The 18,764-nt window shown below is 41.3% G+C and overlaps 1 protein-coding gene across 3 annotated transcripts in view; it reads right to left on the bottom strand.

The window, feature by feature from the left end:
- Nucleotides 1–4,462: 4,462 nt before the first annotated feature.
- EGF (epidermal growth factor) overlaps nucleotides 4,463–18,764 on the bottom strand; it is a 41,739-nt gene continuing 27,437 nt past the window's right edge. For 2 of the 3 annotated variants that reach the window (XM_081020283.1, XM_081020281.1), the window contains 9 exons: nucleotides 18,104–18,271; nucleotides 16,746–16,904; nucleotides 16,218–16,334; nucleotides 15,626–15,751; nucleotides 14,100–14,241; nucleotides 11,479–11,643; nucleotides 9,271–9,379; nucleotides 7,552–7,651; nucleotides 4,463–6,301 (listed from right to left, as the gene is read on the bottom strand). In XM_081020283.1, the coding sequence (XP_080876409.1) occupies nucleotides 6,297–6,301; nucleotides 7,552–7,651; nucleotides 9,271–9,379; nucleotides 11,479–11,643; nucleotides 14,100–14,241; nucleotides 15,626–15,751; nucleotides 16,218–16,334; nucleotides 16,746–16,904; nucleotides 18,104–18,271 (1,091 nt within the window). In that variant the 3' untranslated portion in view covers nucleotides 4,463–6,296. The remainder of the gene's footprint in view (nucleotides 6,302–7,551; nucleotides 7,652–9,270; nucleotides 9,380–11,478; nucleotides 11,644–14,099; nucleotides 14,242–15,625; nucleotides 15,752–16,217; nucleotides 16,335–16,745; nucleotides 16,905–18,103; nucleotides 18,272–18,764) is intronic. The other variant, XM_081020282.1, reaches the window with a different exon arrangement.

The following is an 18,764-nucleotide window of genomic DNA, read 5'->3' on the forward strand; positions in this document are numbered from 1 at the left end:
GCCTTAAGAGAGAATATTATGAAAATGATATACAGGTGGTACATAACTCCAGTCAAGCTTGCAAAAATCTATCATTTGCCCGATAATAAATGTTGGAAATGTAAAGAAACTGAAGGTACATTTTATCACCTTTGGTGGACATGCCCAAAGATTAAGGCTTTCTGGGAAATGATATATAATGAATTTAAAAAGGTATTCAAATATACCTTCCCCAAGAAACCAGAGGCCTTTCTCCTGGGCATAGTCGGCCAAATGGTGTTAAAAAAGGATAGAACTTTCTTTATGTACGCAACAACAGCAGCAAGAATACTTATTGCAAAGTATTGGAAGACACAAGAGCTTCCCACACTGGAGGAATGGCAGATGAATCTGATGGACTATATGGAACTAGCGGAAATGACTGGCAGAATCCGTGACCAGGGAGAAGAGCCGGTGGAGGAAGATTGGAAGAAATTCAAAGACTATCTGCAGAAACATTGCAAAATTAAAGAATGTTAGAGTGATGTTGGATTGAAAATAAGTGGCTTCCAGCTGTACAGGATTTAAAGTTATATATAGATTAAGATTAAGGATTAGGACTAAAAAAGTTTAAGGAAATGGAAACTTGGTTTTAAGAGGTAAAATTTTAATGTTATATTATATTAAGATTAAAGATTGGGATTAAAAAAGAGGGAAAGAAATTGCTGGACAAACAATTTGAACTGGAATACAAAAGAGGGAGGTATGAGGAGGTCCAGAAAATAAGTAAATTTAAAAATGGAGATGAAAAGGTGATATTGTTTTTAACTGGTTTTTTTTCTTTTTTTTCTTTTGTTTTTTGTTCTTTTTTTTCTTTTTTGGATTATGTATTGTGTATTTTTAAATTGTGTATTTCCTTTTTATGTTTTTATGTTTAATCTTTTATTGATGTGTTCTTTTTATTGGAAACCTTAATAAATATCTTTTTTTAAAAAAAAATGTCTAGAAAGATCTCAGCAAAGGCTATGAAACAACCAGGATTCCCCAGTTTGAGTTCTTTTTTCTTTTTTCTTTTTGGCCAGCTCTTAGCAACATAAAATGGGGAAAGCCTAATGGAATCTAGCAAAGTTTAGCCATGCCCTAAGAGGGTAAGACTTATGCATAATGCAGCAGTACAAATGTTAACGGACTCTTCCAAGAGCGTTTACATTTATTTTTTATGACCTTGAGAAATTGATCTGTAAAACGGTCCTGCTGGAGGGTGCATTTGGGCCCTGAACGATGCCCAGAGAGAGAAGGCTGTCTTCCTTCCATCGCATCTGCTATGAATTTACAGATCTCAGAAGAACAGGGGATTCACATGTCCACTGCTGGCTTGTTACAGGCAAAAAGTGCTCCTCATGTACAGAATTTGGGTTGTAAAACATCAGTTTAAGCAAGGTGTTCTTTTACTTCCCATCAATCTAAAGCACACCTCTGAGAAGCAAAACATGAATGCCATTGCAACTAATAAAATAACAGTGCTGAGCATCTGTTTTTAGCTACACATTGTGAAAACAATCCATTCTCTTTTAATCCTGTCGTATCTCTCAGCACTGTTCCCATTCACTAGAAATGAGGGTGGAGAATTGTGTTTGTTTTTCTTTGTTTCGGAGAAAAACCCGAACCTTACTGGAAACTTGTGACAGTCATTGGTGTCTGTCTATCTACTTTTTATTAACAGAACTGGGAATCTAACCTGCAGCTCATTGGGAATTATGACAACCTTCCGTTTTGCCAGCAGAAGTCATGATCCCTAAGCCACTGAAGGCAGATTACCTGGATTTCATCCAACAGCTACCCAGTTCACAGAATAGTTAAACTGGGGCATGTGGACTTAAGCTGATTTTGTTTAGTTAGCTTTACAGAGACTTTAACTAAACCAACCTAAATCCATGGACTCTCTACGCTTCTTGGTGGTGGATCAGGTTGCCTGCTTCCCCAACGTAACTGGCAAAGAGCTCTCTTGCTGTTACTAAGCCACGTGTACAAATACTGCGGCTGTGATCTGGTCGCTCTATTCCCCACACTGAACCCCTCATGCACAACGGTTCCCCATTGTCCTCAACAAGACAGACGTTGTGGGAAGCAAGCAGGACCTGCAACAAAATGGCACCATCTGGAGCACTACTGGAATGTTCAGGATTTGAACCAATCCTTTTCTAGGATACTCCAATACTCCTTTGCCAGCAGCCAATCAACATTCTGTGCCCACTGAGCATGCTCAGTCCTCACTGATCTATTTGGGATCCCTGCCTCCCTTTAAGGTTTCTTTCTAAAGGGCTTTGCTTTTTTACTTTTGCACATCTTGGGGTTCCCCATAACCTGCTGTTCCCTCACTTATGTATGTGACTGGAGCTGCTTTGGTTCTAGGGTGGTCTTCAAGGCAGAGGGCCTTCTCAGCAGTAGCCCCCACCCTGTGGAACACCCTCCCATCAGATGTCAAAGAAAAAACAGCTATCTGATTTTTAGAAGGCATCTGAAGGCAACCCTATTTAGGGAAGTTTTTAATGTTTGATGTTTTATCGTGTTTTTAATATTCTGTTGGGAGCAACCCAGAGTTGCTGGAGAAACCCAGCCAGATGGGTGGGGTATTATTATTATTATTATTATTATTATTACTCGACTATGTTTGAATCAGAGTAGGCACACTGAAATTCATGAACATAACTAAGGTTCATTAACTTCAGTTGGTCTGCACCGGGTCGCCTTGCATACAACCCCAGAAGCATCCATTCCCAGAGAGTGAATTTGCTATTATGTGCATTGTATGGGGCAGACCCCAGTCCCTGAGCAGTAAGAGACTGCAAAGGTCTCCACACATACTGTGGTTATCTCCACAGAATTAAGGTCATTTGAGATTCCAGTGTCCTTGTAATACAATGGTACCTCGGGTTAAGTACTTAATTCGTTCCAGAGGTCTGTACTTAGCCTGAAACTGTTCTTAACCTGAAGCACCACTTTAGCTAATGGGGCCTCCTGCTGCCGGAGCACGATTTCTGTTATCATCCTGAAGCAAAGTTCTTAACCTGAAGCACTATTTCTGGGTTAGCAGAGTCTGTAACCTGAAGCGTATGTAACCTGAAGCGTATGTAACCTGAAGCGTATGTAACCTGAAGTGTATGTAACCTGAGGTACCACTGTATATACAGTTCTATTTGCACATATATACAGGATAAGTGGTTCACAGCATTAGCACTCCAACAGGTACTGGTCCCAGTTACATTTTGAGGGCCACAATCCCTCCCTTTTTTCCAGATTCCAGTTACCAATCTGGCTACTCCATTCACAGACCCACAACATCACCTTCAGCCAGGGGAGGGGAAAAAGTGTGTCCTCCTCAGCCTACCTTCTGGAAAGGTCTCCATCTCTTAGTTCCTATGCACCATTTTGACCCCAGTTTAACACAACAAAGGTATTATTTAACATGCTTGGCTAGAGCCATTCACTTAACCAAAAATTGGTTTGGCCTCTTTTAGCAGCCTCTCTTTCTGTAGAATCCAACCCCCTGCCTAAGAGATGGGGTGGGATTTGAGGGGACCCAGAATGACATCTAGAGACTATATAGGATATCTGTGGACCATTCTCATTTTCTCTAATATGAAATCCCTGAATGTGCAAATAATGTTTTTAGGTGGCAGCAGACAACACACACTATTCTACAATAGCTTTCAGTGCAAATCCCAGTGCCTTGAGAAGTCTGCATGAACTTCTTTGAAATGCTGCCTTTAAAAACAGTGAATGGTTTTGTTTCACATATAAATCCTCCTGATTTTAGCTGGGCGACCTGCTGAAGAACAAGTGATGTTCAAATAAGTAACACAATCTGCATAGGAAAGGGAGAGAAGACGTGGCTTATAATTGAAAGAACTTGAAACGTATCCATTTTCTACAAATACATGTGGAAAGAGTAACATTTTAAATCTCAGCTCCTTGTTGCTTCACATTCCAAGGATTGATCTTCCAATGGATCACCACAACCTTTTCTGTTCTGTCTGTTGGAAAGCTACTGCACTGCTATACCCGTTATTGGAAATATTTCATTAAAAGCAACTTTTTAAAGAGGTTATCCAGACCCAGGGCCTTTCTTTTAGTGAAGTGGGTGGTGTGTAATAATACAGCTACAAAGCCAAACTGTGGCACAACGTCTTGGGTGGTGGTGTGGGGAGATAAATGCCCCATTCTCAAGGTCACTAGAACAGTTCTTTAACTGGTAGGTTTCAACTGAATACTTCAGCATTGTTTACTTGGAACAGTATTCCAAGATATAGATGGGTGTGACACACAAAGAGAGAAAAATGAAAAATGATGCACTTATATAATCAGTCAATCAGTCACCTGATAGCAGAGGAACACTGTGGGGCAAGTGGGCACAGCTGGAGGGAAATGGCCATATGGGGCAAATTAGGGCCCCTACCAGGCTTTAGATTTCCAATGCCTGCTTCAGAACAACTAAACTTGGGAATCAATTCATCAACAGTTCCATTTATTTCAACAACTTTTAAAGCAGATAAGTTGTACAAATGTTTTAGCATATATATGAGTGCTTTCAGCTATTGAACTGTAACATTTAAAATCCACAGTAGCGAAATATCTTTATCAGTACGAACCAAAAGATCACAAAAATAGCGAGCAAGCTTTTGAGTTGGGTAGCATTACCCAGTGGCTGGCGTTTGGAATAGGGGTAAATTACACCAGGATAATCTGCCCTAGGCACAAATTATGCTGGTTTCCTATAGCTTGGATTGCTCTGTAAGTCTCACTGACTTCAAAAGGATTTACTCCCAGGTAAGTGAGAATAGGTAAGTGAGAATAGGATTGCAGCCCAACTTTCCTAAATCTCTTAGTTTTAATTATGTCCTGAACTATAATCTGGAAATATATGTATGTAAATCATAAATATAAATCTTCTCCATTTTTATGCAATCTGTTTTGTAGATTTCACAGAGGCAATATAGATGAAGTAGCTCTATTCAAAATCAATTCCAAGATTGATTTTCCTCCAGTTTTAAAATAACCTTTTGTTGAAGGCACTGGAGCAGCCTTTTGCCATTCAACAGATCCCTATGGCCCCTTCTCTCTCTGCAGTGTGCATGATATATAGAACCAGAATTCCCAGCGTTGGCCTCAGAAAAGTGGTTCAAGCAGTTGCTGGAAGATAAATGGTTCCTTCCATTTCAGCCTGAATGTGCTTGATGAGTACAAGGCAGGGAGATGCCAGCCCTTCGCCTCCTAATCAATTCCATGTGATCAACTATGTATAGGGTTGATAAATGATAGTCGGGACAAGTACAAAAAGCTTTTCTAATATCTTCAGCTCAAACCCTCATATTCATTTCAATAAGGCAGAGATGAAGAACCCGCAATTCAGCCCTAATACTTCATCCAGGATTGTTGTTTTGGAGTTGGGGCATGTAATATGTGAATATCCCATCTTCAAATGCAATCTTCCAACCTCTTTGGAAATCCTTCCAAAGTTGCATTATTTTCCTTTCCAGAAAACTATTTTCCCTGCATTAAAAATGCTGGCCAACTTCATATATAGAAAAGTACTTTTGAGGACAGGGTTGGGGGGATAATATTGTCACCTTTGTTATACATACATGCAAATTAATTTTCATAAAATAGTTCTTTTGAAAGATCACACATTCCAGTTACATAACAAGGTGTAGCTGAAAGGTTATTGAATCTGCTTTCATTAACTGGCTGTGTGAGTACGGATGGGGGAGAAACAGAACTCACATTTAAAGGTGAACCTACCTAATTCACGCTTTCTGAAAGAATACAGGAACTGATACACAGCCAGCCTTCGAAAGCCACATTTCTGAGAATTTTCTGATGTAGATCTCCAGCCAAGTGGTGTCTACAGAAATGTATAAATGACTGGGGTAAAGTGTGCCTAGAAATGTATATATTAGCAAATATAATGCACAAAGATGTCATATTAGCAGTAATTTGCAAAAAAAAAAAAGGATATATTAGTCAAAACTGCATACAAAGATGTGTGTAGTGGAAGAAATTCATACAAAAATACTGATGACAACTTTTTTCTTTTCTTTTTGCAAACTGATGTGGAGAACCAAACTGGAAAACCTGACAGATTTGCCCATCCTTATGTATGAGGATGTGGAGAGAGGATCACTTTTGGTGGTGTTTAGGGCTGGCATTCCACTGAAGAAGCTGAAAGTCATTTTCTGATTTACAAGGCAAAGGTTTTCAGGTAGCTGGAGACTGATTCTAAGAGAGAAGCCTGATCTGTTGCTTCCTTTGCCAACATTGGTAGACCACACTTCCATTGCTCAAGCTGGACAAGAAGAAAAAAGAGAACAGTTATTCTTGGTGTAAAAAACTTCAGGAGAAGGCTAGTGTGCTCATATCCTGCTTGTGGGCTTCCCATAGACATCCGATTGGCCACTGTGGGCGACAGAATATAGGACTAGATGGGCCTTCAGTCTGATCCAGTTTTTCTTATGTATCCAACAAGTGTGCAAATGGCTTCAGAAATATACAGGAATGGCAGTTCTGAGAGCCGGTGTGATGCAGTATTGCAGATATTAATATTGTACAACTTGAAGCAACTGGATGCATAAAAACTGAATCCTTTTGGAATAAAAATTGTCCAGACCCATAAATATTATTCAAAGCTTTACTAACCAGAACTTCTTCAAAACCGGTGCAAAAACCATCAATGATGCACCCAGAAAGCTGTATAAAGGATATACATATTCAAGCATAGGCTCTTCTTCTTAGATATATAAATAACATAATTAGGATCAGAGCAAAGGCCAAAACACTGTCTCTCCCATAGCTTGCATTAGTCTGCATCCAGCCTAAGGGTATGCAGCTGCTGGAGAGGCATCTTATCACATCCTTCTCTCTCTGTGCCTGAGAACAAAAAACCTTTCAAAATGGAGATTTGCAATTGAATACCTTAATCGCATGTTTCAAGGTTAAACACTTGCATGACTGCTAGTAGAGAACATCAAATGTTAATTATCAACTCAGCTAGAAGCTCAGAGAGCCCTCTTCTAGCTTAGTATGCTCCAACGGAATTCTTCAGTGTTAAACCCTTAGCAACACACAGGCATTCTCCATTTCAGTGTGCAATTATACTTACCATGTAAGGGATGGTGCCAGAAGAGTGGGGCTTTGGGTGAGCTGGAGAGGATAGGCAAGGGGGTGGGTGAGGTGTAAAGAGAGCGGGTTGGGCAGATGGGTGGAAGGGGAAAGGGATAGGTGGGGTTGACAAGTAGAGTGAGCAGTGGCAGTAGCCTCAAGTTCTTTGGTTTTTAATGCAAAGTCACATGGAAAAGTGAAGAACTGAAGTGAAGATGAGAAATTGAAAGGAGCTGAAATTGACAGATTCAGCCATCCCTACTTTTAAGGCAGCCATTTCTCAGAAGTCGCTTCTCTTGTAGTTCCAAGTAAGGATTGTGATGGTACTCAAACTACGCAGACAACTGAAGAATCTGACCTGAATAGCTTTGCTTATCTTTCCTTTTGCTATACTTTCGAGGTAAAGACATTCCCCAAAGATAAAGAAAATCTACTCACAGGGTTCTGAAAGGCAGAAATAATCAAGATATTTCGTATCACAGTCTGTTCCATCAGTGGTTCTGCCTTCACTGTTGTCATCGCATGCCATTACAATGAACTACAAAACAGGCAATGTGCACATGTGAGTTTGTATAGGCACATAATAATAATAATAATAATAATAATAATAATAATAATAATAAATTTTATTTATACCCTGCGCTCCCCAGCCAAGACCAAGCTCAGGGCGGCTAACACCCAATATAAAAACAAGTTAATTGAAATACAACTTAAAAACAAAGTTAAAATACAACATTAAAACATTAAAATATTAAAATACAGCCTAATTCCAATGGAAACTTTATTGCAAGCTTTATTGAAATGAAGGGGACTCATTCATTTCAATATGGCAGAGATAAGAGCTCTCCAGATGTTGGACTGCAATCCCTATCCTCCCTGGCCAAGTTGGCTAGAGATGATGGAAGTTGGAGTGCGGCAACATATGGACTGCTACTTATTCAGCCATCCAGCATATGGAGAGTCACAGGTTCTCCAGGTTTCCATTTTTTAAAAATTATTATTATTATTTCATGGACCACAAAAACTTAAATATGAATACTCTTCTACCAAAAAAATAATAATCCCTACTTCTTATCCATTTTATTGTATACCTGAAGATCTTCCTACTGACCCAATGATGAGGCTAGACTAACAGAATTTGGATCCTACCAACTGCTGCTAATAATTTCACTATCAAGTAAAGCAACGCACCAGGGAGAAAATCAACAGTGAAAAATACATCACAGCAGATTAAGTTAGATTTGATTTTATTGACTCAGTCCACTGTTTAGATGTTTAATTAACCCTCATACTCAACGACAATTATATTACTAGCCAAGATTAACTGCGGCAGGAACCACTGCAAAGGGCAGCCTTATTCAACGATAACAAACAGCTTGACGTGAACAAGTTGGTTGCAGTTCTAATACATCATTCTGGTTCTAGAAGTTCTAGATGAGATGACAAATTAGGTTTTTCGCCTATTGCCTCAAATAACGCAGGTCGTAAAATAAAACCTTTGGTGCAAAATGCAGCATTAAGGCACCTTTATTCTGTCAGGGTGGTATAAAACTGGCCTCCATGTAAAAGTTAACAAGGAACATGAGGTGATCTCATCAGCTCATTTATCATTCTCTTTGTTTCACTCCTCAGCTGCCGAAATAAATTCAAAGCTGCTTCTGGTGCAAAGGCATTTCATCCCTTCCAAACCAAACATCCCTAGGTAGCACGCAGGATCCGTGAGCTGCAATTTGGTACCAACTTGAGCATGCTTCGGACTCCTGGACTTGGGTGGCGAGCAAGCATGCCTAACTGGTTTCAGGATTGCAGGCTCGGTCTCTAAGAAACGGAACCTGTTTAGATCTCTGCTGTGAGAATCAGGCATGTCATCACATCGGTATTCCTTAATTTAGAACACATCCCCTCCAACTGTTGTGTGCCGAGCTAACAATAACACTGTCTCCTGCCTGCAACGCACCCAGGCAGCTGTGAACTTAGAAGGATAACATAACAATGAGGTAAGAGGGACTGGGGTTCATAGCTAAGCACTTGATGACCCCAGCAGTTATTTAATATATTTAAGATGTGAATTATTTGATGGATAATCTCAAGTGGATCCCTAATGCCCTTTGATCCTTTCTCCTTCTCTCACCACTCCACGTGTTAATATAGAATTACCAGCGGCTCGTTGCTGGGGAGCTTCGTGTTCCTGCTGTCAGCACTGCTGCTGCTAGTATCTTGTGTTGATTCTATGTATGGCTCCTTCTTGAAAAGCCTCCTGTGTCTACTGAAAAAGAGAAAGGAGCCAAGGAAATAAAACGCCCTCAGGGGAAAGGGATACTGGCCACACAACACAGCTCAAACACTCCGTTTGTTTTGGCAGCTGAGCTTTGTTTCATCACTACCAGGAACCAACGTAGTCTAGCATTGCTCTTCAGCTGATGAGTCGGCACTCAATACTGCAGGGGTAGCCAATGGGATGGCTCTCCAGAGGTTGGCGGACTACAACTCCCATCAGCCCCAGTTCAGACATGATGGGAGCTGTAGTGCAGCGGCATCTGTAGGGCACCACAAGCTGGGACACAATTCAACCTCCAGTTAGATGCAAAAGTGGTTGCTCTCTGCGGTGGTCATCCCCCTGTCAGAAGCCTGCCACTAATTTTCTTCCACCTTCAAATGCCATACCCTTCCATATGAATCTCTGGGAAATGGCGTCCATATCCCCAAATGCTGGCCAAATTGTGGGATATAAAATTTGGGAGGCTGGACTCTTGAATTCAGCACACTTTCCCCCATAAACAACCACCTGAGTGTAGCACCATTTAGCTAGCTATGGATTACACTGACACAGAGGCTCATCCTTCCAAAGCCTACTGAGTTAATTTTTTGTATGTGCATCCTTGAACAGCACAATGACCACACAAGATGGAGCTTTAGCAGGCTTAGTATAAACCATTTTTTTTAGAAATACATTTTTTTTAGAAGAAAACAACTAGGGCTCCCCAATGAGGACTGAACATGCTCACTGCCCACAGAATGCTGGCTAATTATTTCTGGGGAACCTGGAAGCAGGAGTATCCTTAAAGATGGCATGTCTGAACAAGAGTATTCCACATGGCAAACGTTGGTTGCAGTACTCTCCTGTAAATGTTCTGAATAGGTAAATACAGGGAAGTTGGCAGGGAGTGTGTGTGTATGTTTGTAGGTCTTGGTCTTTAAAAAGTCTTATCCCAGCAGCTCATTTTTTATTCCTGCAAGCCTCACATTAAGGGGCAAGATGAGTTTATGTTTTATGGATGAAGGGAAGGACTTTTACTGACCTGCTCATAGAACTTAATCGATAGGTCTTAAAATACAGCAGAGTATGAGCAAAAATGAAATAGCAATCCCAATCCAAATATTGGTTTCTGGACTCCAGTTAAAGGGGGATTTAGATCAGTGGTTTCATTTTGATCTAGTTAGGCTACTAATAGCTGTAGTACAAACCCAGCCGAGCATGTAATTGAAAACTTGCTTTCAAGATAAACAGTTATATTGATCAAAACCATTTGGTAAAGGAGGAAAGTAAATCAGGGCAAAACAATGACTTTTTATTTTTGTTTCTAAGTGAGAACAGGTTGCAGAAGGAGAAAGAAGAAATAAGAGTGCATGAATCAAGGCACCCAAATTTATATATACTATATATATATATATATATATATATATATATATATATATATATTCTCAACAATATTTCCAGTGTTGTTAAAATGACATTTTTAGTGCTAGTTCACCAACAAATTTAGGAGCCTCAGTGTCATGTAATGATTCCAAGTATATCACTCAGGTTGTTGGGAAGTGGTGAAAGCAGAACAATCAGCGATCAGTTTTCACTATTGAACTCTAAAACCAGGCCACAGAATCTATGAGGCACAAAAGCAGCACTATGTATGAAAGCAACACGTACGTAGTCTAAAATACTGCATATACTTTGCATTAGAATAATGCACTGGGTGACTCAGGGCCACTCTGAACTGGTACATTTTTGTGGGTGTATGTATGTCATTGAGGCAATAATAGTGCATTAGTGGTGGACTTTTAATGGACCCTCCAGACAGCATTCCATGATACTTCACCAACCTTATTGCATTATTGCAGCCTATTGTTCACTTAATAGTGATATCCCTGCCGTGAGGTGTTATTGGTCTACAACTCCCATCATCCTGGGCCACTGGCTATGCTAGATGGAGCTGGTGGAAATGGCCACAAACAAATCAGAACCAATGCTTGCTAAAGACTGGATATAACCTAACTTCTGTGTAAGCTTTGTGCAAGCAAATCAGGGTGAATGCTCAATAAAGAGGTTGTCTGGAGGGGCACTGTGGCAGGCTTTGCAGATAGTTTTACCTGTAGCAGTAGACAGCGGCAACTCCAAGGAGGAGGGCCAGGAGCAACATGGCCAAGCAAGCTGCAGTGACCATGTTCTGGTTGTTTCTTTGCATCACTTGCTGCTGCTCCCACCACTCTAAGTCACTGAACTGGCAGCGCTCTCCCAGGTAGCCTTTTGGACAGCTGTCAAACGAGGAGACACAGCAGCCAGTAAAGGAGAATACTACAAAGATCACCATCATGGTTTAATTCCACCAAATTCAGCCATTCCAGAAACCTTGGATTAGGGTAATCTAAAGCAGTCGAAATCAATGTGGGCTTTGCTAATGGACCCAGGAGGGTGTCAACTGCAACCAGTTGAGCACTTTTAAAATGAGGTTCTCTTGAAACCACCAGTAAAGGAAATTAAAATGAGCTATTTCCTGCTGAGCAAAGACACCCTCTGGAGCCAATTTTACTCCAAACTATACTGTGCAGAGAAGCCCAACACAAACCATGAACAAATCATAAACACTAAGGGTGTTTGCAGATGGATGCTGATTGTGGAAAGGCGCTCCTCATGCTTACACATTTTTCGCCACAGCAGAATTGCCATTAAAATTAGGGTTGTGCACAGACACACCTGTGGCCCCTGGATTGGACCAAGCCTGCCCCCCATCCTGTGCCAACCTTGGGACCACCTACCCCAGATCTAGTGCCAGATGGATTTGGGGATCATAGAATCATAGAATCATAGAATCATAGAGTTGGAAGAGACCACAAGGGCCATCGAGTCCAACCGCCTGCCAAGCATGAGATGAGGATGAGGCTGCTTAGTTAGAGTTTTTCAAACACTACTTAAACATACAATGAGGAGAACAGAAAGAGTATTATTCACTGCATCTCTTCCCCGCTGCAGGCTGCTGCTTGCTCACCGTTGCCTTCCTTGCAGCAGAAGCGGTTTTAGGGAAAGGTAAAGGTAAAGGACCCCTGACCATTAGGTCCAGTCACGGACGACTCTGGGGTTGCGGTGCTCATCTCACCTTATTGGCTGAGGGAGCCGGCATACAGCTTCTGGGTCATGTGGCCAGCATGACTAAGCCACTTTCTGGCGAACTAGAGCAGCGCACGGAAATGCCATTTACCTTCCCGCCGGAGCGGTACCTATTTATCTACTTGCACTTTGTGCTTTTGAACTGCTAGGTTGGCAGGAGCAGGGACCGAGCAACGGGAGCTCACCCCGTCACGGGGATTCAAACCACCGACCTTCTGATCGGCAAGCCCTAGGCTCTGTAGTTTAGGCCACAGCACCACCCGCGTCCCTGTAGCTGTTGCCAATGATCCGTCTCCAATATCAGAACTACCCATTTGTAATATTAAACTCCCATCTAGAAGCACCCTCACTTTCGTTGAGCTCTGTAAATTCATCATGCTTTCCATCTAGCGGTACCACCACACACATCTGAAGAATTAAGTTAGCTTTACAAGATAGTTTATATCACTAGGCTAGGAACATATATATGCTGATATCTAAACACTAATCATGCCATCTGCTCTGCAAGAATGGCATAACATGAGCAATATTAATAACTTTATATTTCGTGTATGCTTCCCAAAGTAAGTCAGAAACTATGTAGTTTTGTCTACTTGAAACATATGGCAGAAGAGAGTGTGTGTGTGTGCGCGCGCGCGTGCGCACACACACACACACGCACACGCGCATTTCCTGCTAGGTTTTCTGTGGGACCAAGAGTGTGCATGTGTTGGTGAAGAATGGTGAAACACTGCCACCTAGTGTGAATTTATTTTCAAAAAATTCACTAACATATTTATTATAGCAGAATCTTTCCATTTAATCAGATGCATGAAGTGTCATCCTGAGTTGCAAGCATAGGAGCAGGGGTGAATTGTAAACAGGGAGGTCAGGAGGAAAGGAAATTCAGAAATTACTGGAAGTGAATTAAGTTCTTATCCGTTGTTGGTGATATCACACATCTTGACATCGTTAAGATGATTAACTTGGGGGGCGGGTTCTCATGGAGAATGTACATATAATCATTTCATGAAGAGGGAATTGTGTGCCTCTCTTGGTCAATATCTCTGCTGAATTCTGTACACGAAAAAAGAGTGAAAAGCAAACCTCCCTTCTTCCTGCTGCTTGGCTGATCACAATTTCCTCTTCACAGAAGAATTATGTGCTTATTCTCCATGAGGTTTCGTGAATGTGCCCAATGGCTGACTATTATGGGCTCAAATTATGGTCCCCTATGCCTCTGCTAAACACTAGTATATTATTAACATGTTCAGCAACACTGTTTAACCTAGATGTTATTCCACTGAGCTCCAAACAAAATATTTTATGTCATGGATGAAAGAATTCCCACTGCAACAAGCAGAAAACCCACAGCAGGGCCGGCCCTGCCATTAGGCAGAGTGAGAGGCCTCAGGTAGCCAATTTGAGATGTCATGAAAGAGCAGCAAATTGTTAGTTTATTTAATGTGTTATTATGGTTGTATTTTTACTGCCATGGAGAAAGAGAGGTGCTTGTGGGATTTTCTGCCTCAGGTTTCAGAGTAACTCAACTGGCCTATGATACTTGCAGGATGGGGGCAACAAAATGTCTTGGGCTGCCCTTGCAGCACTAGAGTTCTCCACTTACTTGCATGCAAAAGCTTGGAGATCAAAAAAATAAACACAAACTCCCTCATGGAGACAGTAAGATGGAGGGCAGCCAGCAGAACTTTCTTGCTCAGATACGGTGGACTCATCACGTGTTGCAGTGGTAGGAGACATGGCAGGTTCTGAAACACAGTATTCCACAATTGTTTTTGTTTTGTTTTGTTTTAAGAAAAAGAGAGAGAACTGGTTTGGACAAGCTGGTGATTTACACTATAATGCAGGGCAATTGCGATGTCATGGAAGAGAAGTTCTAAGGACCAGTAAATTGACCTAGAGGGCTTTCAAGATAAAAGAAAGACAGAAATGTGAGAAATAAAAACATTTTTTTATTATCTCATACTACTATATTGCAAAATGGATTCATGAATTGTTTTAATTGTTTATTTTAATTATATTTCAAAGTCTTCTAAGATGACAATGTGATTTATTGTGGCATAGCTTGTTATTTCTACTGTTTGAGTAGTCACATAGAAAAGCAGCACACATGCTACAAATGAAATGAGAACAAAATACTGAGATACTGGGAGAATAAAAGCCGTATACAGCATAGTGATAGAATAATGTCAGACCTAGTTGTGGGGATCAGTGAGTCTGGCCTTAATTGTGAACATGGATTTAAATGTATTCAGACTGTAAATGTCAGCACTCTGAATCTCATGACTATTAAACCAACATAAAATTATTTGCTGAGTATTATGACTGACTCAATACTTTGCTTTCGTTTATATGCATGGTAATGATTTCCAATAAATCTCTGTTGGGTCATTCCCCACCCCCACCCTCCTTCCATTAGATCTGCCTAACAAAAGGAGAAAAAAACATCCAGTTGACAAGGTGGCTTTACATATAGATGAAGTGTTGAGGCTGCACATCATGAAGAACAGGAAGTGCTCAAAAGGAGAGCATCATCAGAGCTCAGAAGTTTAGTTTTGGCACAGAAGGCCCTAAAGGCTAGTTTATATAGGAATTACAAACACATTGATGCATTTTTTAATTTATTTTTTACATCATAATGTTTGGATGTGTGTTGCAAGGAAAATCTATCTTCTAACCCACTAGCTTAGAGGTTGAAAAGCAAGGCTTGTGGCAGAGCTGCTTGGTGGTACAGGCTAGAGCAGGGCTTGTCAGCCTGGTCTCTACCACCCACTAGTGGGCGATTCAGGATTCTAGGTGGGCAGCAGGGGGTTCTACGGCACAAGCTGAATCCTCCTTCCATCAAGCACTGGTGGGCGGTAAGGAAATTTTACCATCAAGAAAGATGCATGTGGGCGGTAGGTATAAAAAGGTTGACTACCCCTGGGCTAGACTGTACCACAAAAGGTGAATACTTAGAATGCAAAATCAACAGGTAAAGTTGCATCACTACAACCCTAAAAAAAATAGCTCATGTTCAATTTGGCTGTCATTCAGAAGCCTGCCACAAAAATCCCTTTGCAGAATATCAGCAAATCATCCCAAAGTGCAAGAGTTTAGAGGACAAGCAGGAACAGCCTCCCATCCACTCACCAGAGCAGCGGAGCCCGTCTCCCGTATATCCCACAAGGCACTCACAAAAGTAGCTGCCTTCGGTATTGATACAACTCGACAAGCTCCGATCGCATGTGTCCACGTCGAAAGCACACTCATTAACATCTACAACAGAAACAAGGTTAAAAGCTGCAAGAAGGAATGGAAAGGGTTTTTGGTTTTTTTGGTTTTTTTGGTAAGAACTAGATTGAAAACAGTGTTGACTGCATTAAAAAATGTAACTGTTTTTAAGTCTAGATCTAGCTTTCTCAACCTTGGGTCCCCATTTGTTTTTGGACTATGACTCTCATGATCCCTGACCACTGATATTTGCTTTATTGTATATTGTGGGTCGCACCCAACTAAGTCATACTCAGCATGGACCCATTGAAATCAATGGACTTGACTACCACAAGCCCATTGATTTAAATGGGTCTTCTCTTAGTGGGATTCAACTCTATATGTGGGAGGGGGTAAAGATGTACATCTCCTTGGGAGGGCCAAATAGTCCTTAAAACTTGTATACAAATATCCACATGAATAAAATAATAAAACAAAACAAAACAAAATAAACATATGACACTAAAATTACCATAGCACAGTTGGCCTTCCATGACGAACCCTGCCTGGCATTGACAAGTAGTGCCATCTTCATTCAAAATGCACTGGGCGTTGATATCACATCCCAGCCATATGCAATTGTCCTGGTCTGTGGCACAAAACAAAGCATGCTCATTCTCATTGTTCATAGTACATGTGCTCAGAATAGGTCATTACTCAGGACAAATTAATTAGAGCCAACCTTTCAATACACTTCTCACTGAAGAAATTTGCAAAAAGTTCACCCCCCCTAAAATGATATGCCCTACTAGGACATTCTCCACCACTGAACCTGGATTTCCTCCATTTTCTTGCTATGCAGAAACATGTCCTCAAATATACTTGCAACAAATTGTTTTTGTGTTTAATAGCAGCACCCATGCCCTGGGACTCCCAGCCTTTTAACATCAATAGTTGTTGGTAAGCCTATTCAGGGCATATCTGTCTGAAACCACATTGCCCAACGCTTGATGAATCAACCACTTCCTGGAGTTATGAAATAGGGAATTGCAATCTTTACTAGACACCACGATTTCAGCAGTCAGCATCGGTTTCATCTGTTTTGCATCTCCTCTGCTATCTCCGTATGAACTGTGACTCTGAGGATGCTGGTGGGGTGTTTTCAGGGTTAATAATGTCTTGTTAGTCAGCACTCCTGCCTTGGATGTGACTCTGCAACCTGAAACAATAACAATAAGACTCAAAGCATTTTGAAGTTTAGGTCTAGGGTGGCATCCAGCTGGGGCTCACGCACTCAGAAGGGCTTTTGATCCAGCACATGCCTCCACCAGTAACTTCCAGATGAGAATATGGCAATGCACTCTACATGGCGCTGCCCTTGAAGACGACTCAGTGATTTCAGCTGGTCCAAAATGCGGCAGTCAGATTACTGTTGAGGTTGCCACATAACCCCGGTTCTGAAACAGCTGCATTGACTTCTAGTTTGTTTCCAGGCCTAATTGAATGTGCTCACATTAGTGTTTAAAGTCCTAAATGACCAAGGTCCCAAATATCTGAAGGCTGCCTCTTTCCCTATAGACTTTCTCAGGTGTTAAAATCAGCAGAGATGGCCCTTTGGGTAGTTCCACCTCCCTCAGAAGTTTGGGAGGGTGACCCAGGAGAGGGCATTCTCTGTGGCAGCCCCTAAATTGCTCTTAACACCTGAGATTTGTGTTTTCAGGACCCTCCCTAATCCTGTGATAGTACTGTTTTTAATTCTTCAATTTTAAATTGTTATAACCTTCCCTAGAACTTCATGTTGAAGGGTGGATAAATTTCTTGTTGGTGATGATGCTTATAGAAGAGAAGATGAGAAAAGGCAGTTTTTGCTGATTCATTCTTTCCCCTTTCCCTACATTCTCCTCCTCCATATTCTGCAGAGTCCCCCAACTGTATAAAGTTAATTTTCAGAGGCTGCAGGGGGAAAGGGCCATCTTCAAAAGTCCTTTCATGCATGCCAAGTCAATGCATTAGATTTCTTGCATAGCTGACTGGTGATTAGCAAATATCACTGTCGTATATGCAGCTTTCCAATTTATAAAAGAAAGCAAATGCAGCTTGTTTCTGGGACCAAACGGGTTAGTAATAGCTGCAGGGATCTGCATGTTGTGAAATAACACACATTTATTTCACACAGGATTCCTGTGACACACAAAATTCAGAGTAATAGCAACAACATTCAACTGATAAGATACTTCACACATGGGTTGTTGGTCTCTAGCTCATTTGCCACCAGGGGTTCGTTTCTGTCTTCACTATCTACAGCATTCGCCAAATAATACCTAGCCCACCACTCTGCTGCTCATTCAGTCAACCTACCTAATAGGCCCTGTTAGCTGGAGCTAATAGGAAAACAGCTGCCTAACCTTTGAAATATACCTGGTTTTGCTAAGGGGTGAATGACGATCAATGACGAGGGTCTCAACATGCTCCCTCCAAGTCGGACCCTATTTAGGCCAGTCTTCTTGTCCATTCTCAGCAACGAAGGCCTTGCCCAGTCAGAGATCCAAATGTGATCCTCAAACACTGTTATGTCAAATGGATGGCCTAAAAAATATAGATATGTATGTTCTTTATAATCCCATCACACCAACATACTGAAGAAAACATCAGTGAATATGCACACAAGCATCTATTCCTCACATTATACTTAAGATTGTATATAAATCAAGGGCTGTCATAGATAGGACAAAACCCACAGGTCACCCAGTTTGACCTCTTTTCCTGAGGAAGCACATTCAGCAGGGGTTGACAACCTTTTGAGACCACTGAGTGTGTTTGGAATTTTGAGAACATGCTCTGGATGCCAATCACAAAATGGCAGACATGGGGGGGGTGGCTTGTAAAAAAAATGGCTGCCATGGGAGGGCATGGCATGACACATTGCCGAGCCCTGATCCACCACCAAGAACTTATTCAGTGCTTAAAAGCCTCCAAGGAAGGAGCTGTCACAAACATGCTGACAGCTTGTTCCATTGTTCAAAGTAACTTTTCTGGAGTTCAAAACTGCTGCTTGTTGCATTATGCACAGCGGATAGGA

This window comes from Podarcis pityusensis, assembly GCF_964106645.2.
Source record: "Podarcis pityusensis genome assembly, chromosome: 9".
Taxonomy (NCBI): Eukaryota; Metazoa; Chordata; class Lepidosauria; order Squamata; family Lacertidae; genus Podarcis; species Podarcis pityusensis.